This window comes from Paramisgurnus dabryanus, chromosome 14 (assembly GCF_030506205.2).
Source record: "Paramisgurnus dabryanus chromosome 14, PD_genome_1.1, whole genome shotgun sequence".
Taxonomy (NCBI): Eukaryota; Metazoa; Chordata; class Actinopteri; order Cypriniformes; family Cobitidae; genus Paramisgurnus; species Paramisgurnus dabryanus.
Window position 1 is genome coordinate 30,951,951 of NC_133350.1, and position 17,410 is coordinate 30,969,360.

At 42.5% G+C, this 17,410-nt stretch overlaps 1 protein-coding gene across 2 annotated transcripts in view; it reads left to right on the plus strand.

Moving 5' to 3' along the window:
• Positions 1-14,712, plus strand: part of LOC135719378 (NLR family CARD domain-containing protein 3-like) — a 34,138-nt gene extending 19,426 nt beyond the window's left edge. For both annotated transcript variants that reach the window (XM_073811755.1, XM_065242067.2), the window contains 3 exons: positions 8,695-8,784; positions 8,937-10,781; positions 12,954-14,712. In XM_073811755.1, the coding sequence (XP_073667856.1) occupies positions 8,695-8,784; positions 8,937-10,781; positions 12,954-13,017 (1,999 nt within the window). In that variant the 3' untranslated portion in view covers positions 13,018-14,712. The remainder of the gene's footprint in view (positions 1-8,694; positions 8,785-8,936; positions 10,782-12,953) is intronic.
• Positions 14,713-17,410: the final 2,698 nt, after the last annotated feature.

Consider the following 17,410-nt stretch of genomic DNA (forward strand, 5'->3'; position numbering starts at 1 on the left):
ATGTCAAACCTGATCAAAGGAGATCTGCATCCCTCTGCTCTCATCTGGATCACCTCCAGACCAGCAGCAGCCAATCAGATCCCATCTAAATATATCAGCCGTCTGACAGAAATCCAGGGATTCAATGATGCTCAAAAGGAGGAATATTTCAGGAAGAGAATCATTGATGAATATCAAGTCAGCAGAATCATCTCACACGTTAAAAGATCAGGAAGCCTCCACATCATGTGTCACATACCAGTCTTCTGTTGGACCTCATCCACTGTGCTTCAAAACATCCTGAAACAAGAAAACAAGAGAACAGAAATCCCTCAAACTCTGACTGAAATGTACATCCACTACCTGCTTATTCAAATGAATATGAAGAATGAGAAGTATGATGAGAGAGATCCAGAGAAACTCTTGCAGTCCAACAGAGAAGTGATTGTCAAATTGTCGTCTTCTTCTTCTTAATTTATTCTTTACACCAGGATGGTAGCTCACCAGGAGCAGGATTGGAGACACCTGCTTTACGCCATTCCAGCATACAGTTAGGTCCATAAATATTGGGAAAGAGGCATATTTTGTGTTATTTTAGCTATTTACCAAAATGTATTTCAGTTACAGTTACTGTCAGCTCTATTTTGAGGGTATTCCCCCTTTTAAAAGGGGCAAAAGTAATGGGAGAGTTGACTTAAAAGCTGTTCTATGGACAGGCATTGTCTATTTGTTAAATAATTTCCTCATGAATGACAGATGTTAAAGGTCTGGAGTTAATTTGAAGTGTTGCAATTGCATTTGAAAGCTGTGGCTGTGAACCCAAATCATTTGAGCATACAGACCATGTGACAGAACGCTCTGGCGGTCATCCGGGATTCATAGAACCATAGTTACATACGTAACTCTCGTTCTATTTTATCCCTACTGACCGCCAGAGGCGGTGCTTAAGCACTGGATGACACATACCAAAAAAGTCACGAGGAATTTAGCACATACCTTATTGAGAGGAGAGCGCAGAGTCCGGCAACCGGACCACCTCCAGTGGATGGGGGGTGGCGACATTCACCCGCTAGAACCTGGAGAAGGTACTTGGGGATGCCCATGATGCCGCCTCACAGATGCGCTCCAGGGGCACGTCGCGCAGGGCCGCCCATGAAGTTGAGACTGGTAGAGTGGCACCTCACCCCGGATGGCAGGGGGTGACCACCTCGTTTGGGTGATTACATCCACCACCCAATGAGACAACCGCTGTTTGGAGAGAGCACAGCCCCTCCTAGGACCACCATAGCAGAGGAAGAGCTGGTCTGACTGCCTTATACTCGCAGTCGCGACCACGTAGGTTCTGAGAGCCCGTACGGGACACAGCAGCTGTAATCTATCCTCCCCTTCTGGGGGAGTAAATTGCGCCAGGTGGATAGGTTGGTTAAGGTTTGATGATGACAAAACCTTCGGAAGAAAAGCTGAATTCGGCCACAGGGTAACCCCCGAGCCATCGGAGTTCCACCTCAAACATGAGTTACTCACAGAGAGCGCATGAAGTTCCCCAACACACTTCGCTGACGTGATAGCAAGGAGAAAGGCAGTCTTAATAGAGACCCACTTCAGCTCTGCCTGAGCCAGGGGTTCAAAAGGAGGGGAACATAGAGAATCGAGCACCAGGTGTAGATCCCAGGCTGGGGCGCGTTGTGCTCGTTGGGGGCGTAACCGCCATGCACCCTTCAGAAAAAGGGACACCAATCTGTGACAACCCACAGTGTCGTTGTCCACCCGAGCATGTCGAGAGGAAATGGCTGCCACATATACCCTCAAGGTAGCCAGGGACCGGCCGCCATCCAAGAGTGACTGGAGGAACTCTAGAATCTTTGGAACTGAACAGTGCACAGGGTCCACATTCCTGTCTGAGCACCATGTAGTAAACAGCTGCCACCTGTTCTCATACTGCGCCCGGGTAAAAGGCGCCCTTGCATTCAATATGGTATTGCAGACGCCATCTGAACACTCAGTCAGCAGCGGGTTGGGACCCTGCAGTGACCAGACCCACAGCTGCAGGCGGTGAGGATCGGGATGCCAGATTCGGCCCTGTAACTGAGACAGGAGATCCCTCCTGTCTGGGAGGCGCCACTGTGAACTGTTGCAGAGACTGTACAACAGTGGAAACCATGTTCTTCCCGGCCAGAAGGGGGCTACCAACAGTAGCCTGTGACCCTGCTGGAGGACTCTCTGCAGTGTTGGAAGAATCAGAGGGATTGGTGGAAAAGCATAGAGAAGAACCTCTGGCCAATCGTGTGCGAGAGCATCCTGGCCCAGAGGGCTGCTCTCCTCCGTCCAGGAGAACCAGAGGGGGCAATGGGTCGATTCCTCTGAGGCAAAGAGATCCACCCCTGCCCTGCCGAAGATGTCCCTTATGCTGAGGACCACATCCGGATGAAGCCGGCCTCCCAGGAAGGGAAGAAAAACCTGCAATGCCCTGTGCACAGCCCGCAGTTCCAGAACATTGATGTGCTGTGAGCGCTCCCGCACAGACCACAGCCCCTGAGTTGTTCGATTCTGCCACACAGCACCCCACCCCGAGAGGGAAGCATCTGTTGTGAGGATTTCCCGACGAGATGCGATGGAACCCAAGGGCATGCCCTGCAGGAGAAATGACCTTACTCGCCACCCATGGGTCCCTGGTGGAGGCAGCCCAATAACTGAACTGCTGCTGGGAAAAACAGCCGACGACCGACCCCCGGGCTTCAGCGCCGGGGTCCCCGGCCTCTAAAGGTTCCAGAGGCACGACGGGTTGGAAAGGACTGAGGTTGTCCTGAGGGCAGCCGGTCAGGCACCCGAAAGGTCGGTGCCTGCTGCTGAGCAGGCTGTGGACGTGGGCGGAGAGACCTTAGGTAGCCCCTGGGGTGAGCCTGTGGACGAGAGCTGCGCTGTGGGACAGCTGGAGGACCTCTAGGCCTGCTAGGAGGCGGAACGCTTCTTTGAAGCCCGGACAGCTGCTGTCGAGTCCGTCCGGCTTGGACCGTGCGGAACCAAACAGCTCCCCTGGTTCCACCGGGACACTGCGGAGGGTTCTCCTACAGGCCTCAGTGAGAGGAGATTGTGCCAACCATACCTGGCGGCGAGCCTGCACAAGAGTAGACATCAACCGCCCCAATTCCCTAGACATCAATGTGAATGCTTGTAGTGAAGCATCGCTAAAATTGTGGACAGAGGCATCCAACTCAGTCTCCTGCAGGGAAGCTGACAAAGCAAGCATCAGGTGGGACATGGAGTTTCCGATGCGTCCCATTGGAGCCGCTGCATCATAGGCCTTACAGAGCAGGTCATCTGTAACCCGGCACTGGGGACGAGGGCACCTAGCATCCGGCCTCAAAGCCTCATCAGGTGAGATGATAAGAGCCGCTATTGTCGGCTCAACTGCTGGCATGCAGTCCAATCCGAACTTCTGTGCATCCTGCATGGCTGCCAGGGTCTGGCCATCGGACGTTGCATGAGAGAGGGCCTTAGAATCCCTCCAACATGCCTGCAACTCCCTCAAATACTCCTCCGATGGGGGCGCAGTAAAAGCTGACGGAGGCTGGGACACGCCTGAAAAAAGCACTGGCCGGAGCCGGCTGAGTTTGCAGCACGTCCAACTGGAGACGGGCTAGAGCCATACGAATGATGGCTCCCATAAAGCAGTCCTCAACACCACCAGTAGAGCTATGGGTTGAAGAACGGGAGCCGGCCGCAGAAGGTTGGGAGGCTCCCATCTGTGGAAGTACCTCTGGCTCATATTCATTAAACTGGCCAGCTGACGCTGCCATGGAAAGCACATTGTCCTCCGACTCCAAGGAGGCTGCCGAAGGGACAAAATCATCTGGCGGCTCTGCTCCAGTCCTGGACTGGAAAGCCAGGAAGAGGGACTTCATAGTAGTGAGCTCCGCTGTTAGTTGGTCCACTTTAGAGGCAAGCCGGGGTCCCTTAGCCTTTTTTTGCAGGAGTGGGGCCTGCGGCCTCAGCAGCCTGACGTTTAGACTGCCCAGTCTGATCTGGAACCAGTCGCTGGGCAGGGGTCAAATGTCCAATCGAAGAAGTAGAGCCCAACAGTTGCTCCACCTCAGCCAGTCTAGCTGCCCTCACTGCCCGAGGCATGATACTACAGTTCATGCAGGGGTCGTCAGAAAGACCCTCCTTTAAATGTTCAAAGCCAAGACATGAGGGACATAAATCATGGCCATCCTCAAGCTGCAGAGAAGCCATACAGGCCGAGCAGGAGTGGTTGCCAACCATACTGGCAACTGAGAAAAAAGGTAGCCTCAGCGGAAACGCTGCCACCAATTAGTCACAGGGGCACACCTATGCTGGGAGCGGGAGCAAAAACACTGCCTTCACCAGCTAAGTGTAAACTATCCCAATGAAAAAATAGACACAGAATGCAGTACAGATGCCGGGAGAGGGAGCAAAAGCACAACCTTCACCAACAAATGTAGCAAAAAAAAAAAAAAGATTAGCTTCAGCGGGAACGCTGCCACCAATCTAGTCACTGAGGCACAAATATGCTGGGAACGGGAGCGAAAGCACTGCCTTCACCAGCTTAGGGTAACAAAAAATAAGACACTAAACGCAGTACCGGTGCCGGGAGCGGGAGCGAAAGCACAACCGTCACCGCAAACGTTGTTAAGCCAGTTAAGGGTAAGCGCTATTAACAAAAACCAGCACAACCGAGTTGGCACAAGTACACAAAGCGCAGTTAGGCGGCGAAACAATTAACAAAAAACTGGCACAACCGAGTTGTTGCAAAATACACAAAGCGCAGTTAAGCGCCGAAACGATTAACAAAAAACTGGCACAACCGAGTTGGCACGAATACACAAGCGCAGTTAAGCGCCGGACGTTTAACAAAAAACCGACACAACCGAGTTGGTACTAAATACACAAAGCGCAGTTAAAGCGCAAAAAGACGTTTAACAAAATAAACCGGCACAACCGAGTTGGCACGAAGTAACTACACGAACCCAGTTGAACAATCAACCAAAAAACACGTCCGTGTTACAACAATAAATCGCAGATGAATCAATAATATAAACGGTAACTGTTAACGTTAGATTACAAATGTCGGGAGAGGGAGCGAAAACACAGCCGTCACCAACAAATGCACCAAACGAGCTGTTATATATAAAGTTTGTAAATCACCTCTCGGTGAATTTCGTTGCGGCCATTGGAGGGCGAGCAACTCGCTGCTCCGACAAAAAAATGTCACAAGGCCACCAGCAACGAATGAAACACAATATCCTAGTCTTTTGCTAGCGCGGAAAAACAACCTGCGAAGCGAGAAGATGAAAAGGAACAGATCCTCTGATGTCACCGGAAGTTATAGACTCTCTGTAGGCATCAGGGGTCACGGGTGACTTTGTTGATATAAACACTCGACCTGCGCATGCGCGAGATGGATCATTCAGTGCTTAAGCACCGCCTCTGGCGGTCAGTAGGGATGAAATAGAAATAACAGATTTACTTAGTAAAATGTAGGTCAGAAATTAAATGTAAATAGTTAAATCACTTTTCAGATCACAAAGGCATTCAAATTCACATTTAACACACAGGGGCCCAAGAAAATAAAATAGCCGGCAAAACTTTAGTTTATTGTGAAAATACCCTTTAAAATGTTCAAAGGTGCAGGCCTGAATGTAGCTCGGGTACGTTGTAGCCTCAAACCAAATGGCTGCTTCACCACACAGGCCAAACAAAAAATATGGTACCTTTACTCTACGTGAATATAGCCTCACACACACAGGATCAAAGGACTCAGCAGCAGAAACAGGACGAGTGGATTCACGATGGGGAGAAGACGATTGAAGAGAAGATTCACATGTTTGACGATCTCAGCAAAGTCCACCACTCGATAACACTATCCGGCTTCGTCAGGGTCTTTGATCATCGTCAATTTCAGTTACACACAGGCTTAACTGAACGAGGTCGCTGGCCGCTAACTTATCAGAAAAGTCCATGCAAAAACACTAACCACTTAATCAGCGGCTAACTTTTACTTATTACTGTCTTCATGTGATGAGTTTACCACTCACACAGACAAAACTATCACACTTTATGTTCAATATAAGAGTCCTTGTCGAACACTTTCACTAAACACGTGCATGCATTACAGTCACCGTGGATCTCTCTCTCTTTCTCACAACTCGCATGCATCTCTAAGTCCTAGTTTTTTGACCTCTACTGTGATTGGTTCATAAACAAAACTTTCAGAAATAAAATCAATTCACAAGCATTTGTGTAAATCTTTCTTCTTATTTTTAAAGACATTTTTTAACACATTTTCACATATATTAGTTACAAAAAAATATTTAACACATTAAATGCTGTATTCATTAAACCATAAACATTAACCAATATGCATTTCTCTCATTGCAAAATAATAACTTAATTCCTGGTCAATAAATTTTAACTTGTTTTAACCTTAAGTTTTATTTATTAAATTATGAAATTATTAATTCAAACTTTATATCTTATACTTAATGAACTTTTCAACAGGGTTACATCATGATATCAGCAGACAACATCTTCAGTAAAATAGTGTTCAGGCAGTGGGATTGCATTTTCATGCATGGTTTCCTAAGGCAATGGGTTGCTGGTGTTTTTTGGTGACCATGAGGAAATCATTTAAAAAATAGACAATAAATGTCCATAAAACAGCTTTTAAGTCAACTGTCCCATTATTTTTGGCCCTTTTAAAAAGGGAGAGCTACATATTAAACAGTTGTAGTTCCTAAATCCTTCAGCCAATTTGAACGTGAATACCCTCTAAATGAAGCTGAGAGTTTTCACTTCAAGCTTATATTCATTATATGACTATAACTGGAATACATTTTGATGAACAGCTAAAATAACACAAAATGTGCCTCTGTCCAGTGCTTTAAGTGGGCCGGAACACGCCGGTACTCAGTACCGCCACTTCTAAATATAGCTCTTGAGCTTACCACCACCTCTCCGTGCGCCCAGAACGTGCTTTTAGCGTACCGGAACGCTCATTTGCACATCTGTTTAAAAATCAGAGGTTTAATTTAATCCTTTGGCTGCGCTGCCGCTTTTCAGAGCGCCCTTCACAATGTACGCTTCCTAATTCGTCCCACCGAGAGCAGAGACTACATTACCCATACACCCTTGCGTTTACAAGTTAAAAGCGCATGCGTCGCTTTTGCCGCTGACTGTCAGTCAGTGTGGTCTGGTCTGGAGAGGTGTGTGTTTGTGTGTGAAACGCACAATCATAGCTGCTCGGTGTAAATGAAAATACAATGAACACTTAATATGCCCTCCTTGTTTTAGACTCTGAGTAGTAAAAGAACAAGGTCAGAATTAGAGGACTCGCTGGCTGACATCCCACCCACCCAGAATGACGGCTACAGGTCAGACGCAAGCTTTATCCAATACCCTTTGCAGGTACGTGACTATCTCCGCTGTGTCACGGCTGTCAGTTTGGTTCAAGCACCTTTGGATTTCCAATGTGCAGAGTAAAACATTGTTGAAATTGTTATAGACATTTAGTTTAATTGCCAAACTACAAGTGAACGAAATTTCAATTAATTTGAACGACAACGGGAGTTTTAAAACCCGCAAAATGGAAAACAATGGGTCAAAATAAAGTGATGACTTTCTATTTTCAAATGGCCAGTATTTTGTTATTCTTGAAACCATGGACATGGTCTTGGTGTCATTTTAAAAAAAAAATTTTATGCTCTTTCTATCTTTAACCATGCTGAAAATTATATTCACGTATCTACCTTTTGCACATTTTATTTATGTTCAGTAGATATTTCTAGCTCAAGCAAATCCACAAACTTATTAAAGGATTTATTATTTTTTACAAGGTCGTCTGTTGACTGCTGAATATAAAACCCCTTTAATATAGGAGTCAAGTCAGCAAAAAAAATAAAAAAATAGAGTACCGGCACCTCTTTTGGGCCACTTAAAGCACTGCCTCTGTCCCAATATGTATTGACCTAACTGTATATGGCTATATTTATGACAAGACAGGTTAATCCATACACAGGTTGTGGGAGGGGCAATTTGGTGTCTCCAATTCACTTACAGTAACGTGCATGTTTTTGGCCTGGGGAGGAAACCGGAGTAAACCCACACTGACACAGGGAGAACATGCAAACTCCACATAGAAAAGAGCCACCTAACCTAGCCAGGGCTCTAACCAGGGCTCTAGCTAATGTACAAGGGTAATGTAATGTTTTATAAGGAACAACTGAGAGATTGTGGGATAGACATCACTGACCCTCAGTGTATTCTGGGATTTGTAGCTTTCAGGAATTTCTGGCTGCTCTCTATGTTATTTACTGCTATTTAATGAAAATTATCAAATCACTGCATTTGCTTCTGAAGTTGGAATATGATTCTGAAAATAAGAAAAGGTCTGAGCAAATCTCTCTGTCTCAGCTATTACATTCAGCGGTAGATAAAGCCGTTCAAAGTGATAATGGACATTTGGATCTTTTCCTGCGATTCCTGCTGGGCATCTCACTGGAGTCCAATCAAGGACTCATACAGGATTTACTGACACACACAGTGGAGACCCCAGAAACCATCAGTGAAATCACACAGTGCATTAAAGATAAAATCAAGGATGATTTTGATCTCTTAGCCATCAATCTGTTTCTCTGTCTACTTAAGGTGAATGATCAGACTCTGACAATGTCAATAATCACAAGTCTGTTATTACAGGTTACAAAAAGTTTCTGAACTGAAATCATCTCCAGAACCCAGCACTGTGTCACTGAGGCATGACTCCATTGTTTCACCACCTGATCTCAAGTATGGAACAGTAACATCTGACTCTCAGTTAGTGTAAACACATGTAGTGTTTTATCTAACTGTTGTAGTGAAAATTGGATTCAAAGTTTATTTCAAATTTCATTCAATTATGTTCATGTTTGTTTTTTTGCATTGATTTATTCATACATTAGGTGTAAACGTAACATGACTGAAGACCTGCAGCAGAATTTCCATCAACCTGTTGATGATGTTCTGCAGAGAGCCAAAGACCAACACAAAACCAGTATGAAGAACAAGTATAAGAGTTTATTTGAGGGAATCAAACAACGAGAGAATCAAACCCTCCTTAATAGGATTTACACACAGCTGTACATCATAGAGGGAGAGAGTGAAGGAGTGAATGAAGAACATGAGGCTTTACACATGGAGAAAAAACACAGAACACAACACTTACAAGACAAAACAATCTACTGCAATGACATCTTTAAATCTTTACCTGATCCAGAAGATAAAACGAAGAAAAGAAGATGTAAAGACAAAATCAAGAGTGTTCTTACTAAAGGCATCGCTGGAATTGGTAAAACCGTCTCTGTGCAGAAGTTCATTCTGGATTGGGCTGAGGGAACAGCCAATCAGGATGTAGATTTCATGTTTGTGCTTTCGTTTCGAGAGCTGAACTTGATTCAAAATGATGAACAGTACAGTCTTCACAAACTTCTGCTTGACTTTTATCCTGAACTTCAAGATTTGGACTCAAAGGTTTATGATGAGTGTAAAGTTGTGTTCATCTTTGATGGTCTGGATGAAAGCAGAATGACACTGTTGTTTTCAGACAGTGAGAAAGTTTCAGAAGCGACTCAGACTTCATCAGTGCCTGTGTTGATGTCAAACCTGATCAAAGGAGATCTGCTTCCTTCTGCTCTCATCTGGATCACCTCCAGACCAGCAGCAGCCAATCAGATCCCATCTAAATACTTCAACCGTTGGACAGAAATCCAGGGATTCAATGACGCTCAAAAGGAGGAATATTTCAGGAAGAGAATCTGTGATGAAGATCAAGCCAGCAGAATCATCTCACACGTTAAAAGGTCAAGAAGCCTACACATCATGTGTCACATACCGGTCTTCTGTTGGATCTCATCCACTGTGCTTCAAAACATCCTGAAACAAGACAACAAGAGAGCAGAAATCCTGAAAACTCTGACTGAAATGTACATCCACTACCTCCTGATTCAGATGAACATGAAGAATGAGAAGTATGATGAGAGAGATCCAGAGAAACTTCTGCAGTCCAACAGAGAAGGGATTGTCAAACTGTCTGAACTGGCTTTCAAACAGCTGATGAAGGGTAATGTGATGTTTTATGAGGAGGAACTGAGAGATTGTGGGATAAACATCACGGATGCCTCAGTATATTCTGGGATCTGTACTGAGATCTTTAAGGAGGAATCTGTGATACATCAGAGGAAAATCTTCTGCTTCATACATCTCAGCTTTCAGGAGTTTCTGGCTGCTTTCTATGTGTTTTACTGCTATTTAGAAAAGAACATCAAATCACTGCATTTGCTTCTGAAGTTGGAATATGATTCTGAAAATAAGCAAAGGTCTGAGCAAATCTCTCTGTCTCAGCTATTACATTCAGCAGTAGATAAAGCCGTTCAAAGTGATAATGGACATTTGGATCTTTTCCTGCGATTCCTGCTGGGCATCTCACTGGAGTACAATCAGGGACTCATACAGGATCTACTGACACACACAGTGGAGACCTCAGAAACCATCAGTGAAATCACACAGTACATTAAAAATAAAATCAAGGATGATTTTGATCTCTTAGCTGACAGATCCATCAATCTGTTTCTCTGTCTGCTTGAAGTGAATGATCAGACTCTGTGCGAAGAGATTGTGAAGTTTGTGACGTCAGAGAAACACTCAAAGAAGGAACTCTCTGCTGCTCACTGTTCAGCAATTAACTTTATGATTCAGATGCTAGAGGAGGTTAAAAGAAAACTACCTGTCAGCAGCAGCACAAATGCACTGTGAGTCTATTTATAATATATTGCACAGAATAAAGAGTGTAAATATTTCTGCCGACAAAGGGGACATTTTACACGACAACGCTTTCAATTAAAAAGCTTTTAAGTGATTTGGCTTTTCGTTTACATGACAATAGTGTTTTGGGGTCCTGAAAACGCAAACTTTTGAAGATGAGTTTTAAAGTGCAAGTTAGGGCTGGGTGATATATATTGGGGGATTGTCATGCGCATTTCTTCAGTAAAGCCAGTTCCTTAATTACTAGTTAATCGCCATCAGCTGCTTTCAGATGGAGCGGCATTTACTACACAGAACCGTTGTTCACTGACAAGCTGGGCCATATCGCATTAATTATCGCAGGCGATACGTCTTCGATAATTAATGTAAAATTGCCCCAATTATATCAGTGACTTAAAATTTTGCTTTTTCAAAAACCACAAATAAACATTTTTCTCTCAAAAATACAAACATGTACATACATGTTGATCATATAATATTGTAGCCCACTTTGTGCTGAACACAGTGTTATGAGACTTCTGCCATTATTATGTTTTTAAGCAACTGAAAAAAGCACAAATGTCAGTGTAGGTCAATACTTCTCCAGGGCCCTAAAAACCCCTTAGACCCCAGAGGGTTAAAACGTCACATTCATCTGTATGCATGTGCTCACTTGTCAATGTTGCCCTTTATATGATTTTTATTAGGGCTGCACGATTAATCGTTTTTGAACCGAAATCGCGATGTGAATGGATGCGATTTTCGAATCGCAAGAGCTGCGATTTTTTCGATTCAAAACTATCAAATATAACAATCATCTAGTACGCAGTTTTTGACAGTTCGCTTCATGCGCATTTTACGTTTGATGCAGTTTAAACCAATAGAGTGCATTAACACTGAGGTGCTGACTACACGTCAGATAACACCATTAGGAAAACATGAGCGAGCAGCAGTTCAACTCCTCAACAAAGTGTACGGCCATATGATTTCCGCGATGCGGAAAACACGGACAGAATCGCGAAATGCATACAAATGGAATTAACTGCACAACGCGGAATGTCATGAAGTTGGCAGGTTTTGGATTCAGTCATTTTAAAAACCCATTATAACTCATTAACCGGCAAATGAAAGGACAGAAATGCGCGAAAACATTTCCCTTTTGTGTAATGTTGGACTTAAAGAAAGGTATATACGTCCGTTTCTCGTCATGCATCGCAAACAATGACAAGCGCCTCATCAGACTATAAGCAGGTTTATAGCCCGGAACACAGCAGACGAAAGAGGTACATTATACTTTCTTGCACCCGCACATCTGCACCACTTTGAATATTTACAGGCACGAGGGTTCATGAAGCTCGCACACAGAGAGCAGTCAGCACACGCGTGATCACTAAACTTAAGTTTTCTTTCTTGTCTAAGTGAACATAAACAGCTGGATGTTTATCAGTATATTGAAGCAGAGCAGTTTTAAAGCTGTCTTGTGTCTTAAAGTGACAGACAGTAACCTGGTGCTTTCTGTGTCAGAAATGTTTATTACACACCAAAAATTAAAATCACTCCTTAATCTTAACTGTACAAGCTTCTGCAGCTCCACATTTAAAATCGTACAGTGAGGACTGTGCAGTGTTTTATTTGTATTTTTTGCTTATGTTAAATCATAGATTCTAATAACTAATATATTTACATTTATTACAGATGCCTGAAAAGTAAAACAAGATGAGTAGTCTTATGATTAAAAGAAAAAACTAAACATTTGCTTGTCAGAAGCATTGTTGTAGTGACAGCCAAAATACATTGGCCTATATGTTATTTTAAATAAAACTTTCAATAAATTTTTGTTAAATTGTATTTTAATGTTCTTAGATAAAAAAAAAGTTTGTCTGCAGAAGAGCAAAGTCCTGCAGACAACTTGGTACAATGTTTAAGAGCTCTTTTTTTTTTAACAGCATCTTTCTTTGGTGCTATTAAAACCACCACAACAAGCCTGGATGTAGCTCTTTTATTATATACTAATGAATCGCACTTTAAATCGCGAATCGCAATTTTTATCAGAAAAATCGCAATTAGATTTTTTTCTCCGAATCGTGCAGCCCTAATTTTTATACATACTATGTATTTCTTATTTATTATATCAGTAAAGTTAAATGTTTAACTTAAATTTGCTGTTTTTTCCTGCACAGTCTACAGAAGTGTAATGCAAAATGCATATGTTGGGGAGGTTCGTGTTCACCTTCAACACCTTGAGATAACTGGACCTGAGTAACAATTACCTGGAGGAAAACCATTCTCTGATGCTCTCAATAGTCAACACCCCAAACTACATGCGTAAGGCAATGCATATCAGGACTACATTATAAATATATAAAACCATATATAGAACTATAATTCCTCTCTCTGTGACTTACTTCAACATTGTGTCAATGTACTGTAGTAACACTAGGGGACACCTCTGATATCTTCTGCCGACCACTCTGCGCAGCGCTGTAGGTAGTCGAAAACACCTCATCTGCAGAAAAAGCGCTGTTTAACAACAGCAATTTACTAAAAACTACTGACGAAATCGTAATAACTCCAAATGTTTGTGCTGCTATTCATAGTGTGTGAACATTTTATATTTCATGCAAAACAAAAAATATGCTGTTAAAATTGTCTACCCAGTGGCGAGGACAGAAATTTTAAACTTAATGGACCTCGGTGAAATAGGTTGGACCTTAAAGGTATAGCGGAAGATTTTCCCGAATTATTTAAAAGAACCGGCCCTCGATATTTAAAAAAAAAATGCTCCCGAGAGGGAACGCCTGTTAAACGCGTGCACGAGACAGAGAGAGAGAGCGTGCAGGAGCTCAGTTCTTCTCTTCGCTCTGTTTACAAGTTTCTGTCGGCATTTACCGTGTCTGTGCGGTTCGTGACTTGTGCCAGGGCTAGCATCGCAAATCATAGCTTACATCAACTTTTACCAGCAGTGATTTTAAATGGATTTCTCCAAATAGCATGACAAAATGTACCTTTCCAGTAGAAACTTCGCGTGGGAAGCCCAACCTGTCCTTTTAGCTCACGCCAGCGTGTGAAATAGTCTCCCATAAACATCTGGTCTTGTTTCTTTATTTATAGTCCTTTCTCTTCTTATCATACAATTCGTAGACACTTTTTCTTTTGCGACCCTCAGACATTTTGAAAAAAAACACAGTGAGAACGCGACCTTCAATGAATGGTTGAAACCGTAGCACAACACACATACACGTGAAAGTGCGCATGTGCAGAAAGCGAACGTAGAGGCGAGCACGTGCGACGGTTATACGTCAACATATAATCAGAATGATTGACATCTGGGATGACCAATAACAGTGGTGATCCACCCGGAAAACGAAAATCTTCCGCTATACATTTAATGCCTACTCTCAAATTACATAATTTTACAATATAATAATAACGTTTTTTTTTATATCATGGATCGAATTATTTTCAGGGAGCACGGATCCATATACTGACACAGACATCTGATTTCTTTCTGAAATGTTTGCGTTTACTTTAAGACATATCTGACTGTTTTTATGGGATTAATTGCAAAGTTGGGCGGAGTTTAATCAAAACCTCTTATTTTGACGTCATTCAACTGGGAAGTAGAGGGCTGTAGTTCAAACCGGACGTTCGCTGTAGGCTTTGAACGGTGAATTCTGTTAAAAAAAAATATATCGCCTGGTTTGAGCTTTATCATTTTGCAGGTGCTCTAACAGCAATATTACACACTAACTAAAGTTTAAAAAATGGGATCTGGAAGAACGTGACCTTTAATAAATCTTACTAGTTCTATATTATCCTAACACTACAGTTACCAGTGGATGTAATAGCATTTATATTAATAAAGAGTTTGGTCAAAACCAGATAATAAAACATGTTTATCCTTATGTTATATTATTATTATGTTATTATGTTTTTACTGTGTTTTATTGTGCTACTTAGCGGGGGGGGGGGGGGGGGGGGGGTTGAAGGCTTACATCAAAACAAACCAACTGCAGTTTGATTGATATTAATTGGAATACGAGATTTTTGAAAAATTAAAACAATTAAGTTGACAATGGTTTTGGAACCAAACTCTTAAAATAATAATTCATATAAATTAATAAATAAATTATTTATTCTGCTTCATAATAGTAATGAATTCTATTGTTTCTTATTCTTCCATTGATCATCTTTAAGATCAATCATTATTATAATTTTAAAAAAAGAAAAACTTACATGAGCAAATAAACTATTATTTACAATTTATCCTAAATGTTTTTATTGTAGGCTAAAGTTTTCTATTCTTATTTGTATACAATTTTCTTGTTTATTATTTGGAATCTTTTTTAAATTTGATTTTGTCATAGTCTTGCCCATGTGTCCATTGTCCTCACATGTCTCCAATTTGTTTGATTATCATCCCCACCTGTTTCTTGTTTAGTTATCATTAGTTGTTCAGTCTTTGTCATGTCTAGTCTAATGTTATGTGTGTGTTTGCAATACAAGCCTGCCTGTTTATTGTTTTATTATAATTAAAGTTTATTATTTTTTGGATATTACACCTCATCTTTTTATCTCGCTTCAAGTCATATCACATGACAGAAGACCAGACCAGAAAGTAATCAGCAAACATAAGTTCAATATATTAGTTTTTTTTTCGACTCGGTATTCGTGTTGTTTAATTTAATTTTCCTATCACTCACACGTTATGAACCTTCCTGCCATTAGCCTTATGTGTCTGGAGCTTCCTTGAGGAACACCTTATTGACTTTCTGGAATTAATCTCACCACCTTCCCAGACAACTGCCTCTGTATCTTCCCTTGTGTCGGCCTCAATCCGCCATACAAGCACAGCTGTCCGAGGAGGGTTCTCAGTGGGGGCTTTACCAGGTGCCGACAACACCGTGTGTCTGGGTGGGAGTATTGGTGGAGTATGTGGCCTTGGACAGAAGCCACGCCCACTCAAAGTTGAAAGTTTTGAACAGCTGCATTGTGTTGGGTGCTTTAGCTACCTTGGTAGTAAAGAAGGGTATTTTATCTGTTGTGACAACAGCAAAGAAAGAGGAGAGAAGTGACTGGTAATGACAGAGGTCTGTCCGGTTGTTAGATTTGTGCTATTTTCTTGCTGCAGCCCTGAGTGTAGTTCGCTACTCGTGGAGAATATGAGACAGCCTGGGGCAAGAGGGAGTAACACAAGCTGGTCTGGAGGAAAGAGAACAGACAGAGAACAAATAACATGATGTTAGAGTGGAGCATAAGGTATCAGTGGCAGCATGAGCATCTAAAGACAGGAAGTGTGATGGGAAAAAAGATGCAAAGAGGGTACTAGTGGAGAGAGAGCGAAGGTTTTACCTAAAATTAACTGGAGCCAGTGTGGGTGTGTAGGATATAGAATGCATGTTGAAAGTTATAAAAAGTGGCCAGATAGATGGAGAGGAATTACCTTAATATTGTGCCTAGTGCAGTTGCAGGTGTAGATGAGATCAAGCTGGTTTCCTGATCTGTGAGCATTGGTGAGACGAGTTAGCTCGAATGAGGAGTTAAGTGTGTGGAAGTCTGTAGCGTAGAGCTTCTCCAGGTAGATGTTAAAGTCCCTATGTGAGGGCAATCGATGTTAATTGTGAAATCTTGTCATCCTCATCTTACATGCACCGTGACAATAAGATTTATTGAGAATTAAAAAACTTAAAAAATAAAGGAAAGCGGTCTGGTCAGACAATAAAGAACAGCAAAAATTAAACCGTATGAAAAAAATTGTAAGTTATTTGGCATTTATCCAGTACACAAATTCATCAACAGAAGTTAATCAAAACCCACTGAAACACTGTCCTGCCCCGTACCATATGTACCTCTGAGATAATATGCGCTATTTGGTACCGATATGTACATCAGATGTAGCCTACTCTTTAAAGCGTAACTAATGCTGCGTTCCAGGCAGGTTTTTAAACCCGTGAGTTACGACTTCAAAACCACGACTCACGACCCTATGCGTTCCAGGCAGCCTGTAACTCGTGTTTTTACAACCTTCTACCGGTGAAAGTGCACTGGAACGGCAGTCAAACCCGTGACTTCCCACCCGTGAACTCGTACTAGATCGATGTACTCCCAGTTCAGAGTAGTGAGTCGTGGTTTTGAAGTCGTGAGTTACGGGTTACAGGTTGCCTGGAACGCAGCATAAACCCCTGGTCAGAGCCTGACTCAATATTTGAAAAATGCAAAAAAAAGTGGGCAGATCCCAACGGACATAGAGGGGACGAACTGAGTGTGTGGTGAGATCGTAACAAGGGCGTGGTGAGCTTGAACCTGCTTACATCTCGAGTTATTTCTTGGACCCAACATTCAATAGGAAAATTCAACTGCAGTAGCCACCGTTCAACCTGAAGAGGGCAGCACTCAGACGTTTTTACACCATATATTGTAGTATTGAAACAATTTAAATACAAATGTCAAAAAACTTACTAAAATCAATAAACAGCACTAATAAAGCCCAATTCTTACATATCATTAACTAAAAAAAAAGTTGGTTTAGAGTTTAGTTACTCTTTAAATGCCAAGATGTTCTTTCGAAAGGGTTCAGCCCCAGTGACAGCTGGGGTACAGTTTTTTTTTACCATTGTTTCGTATAATGTCCTCATAT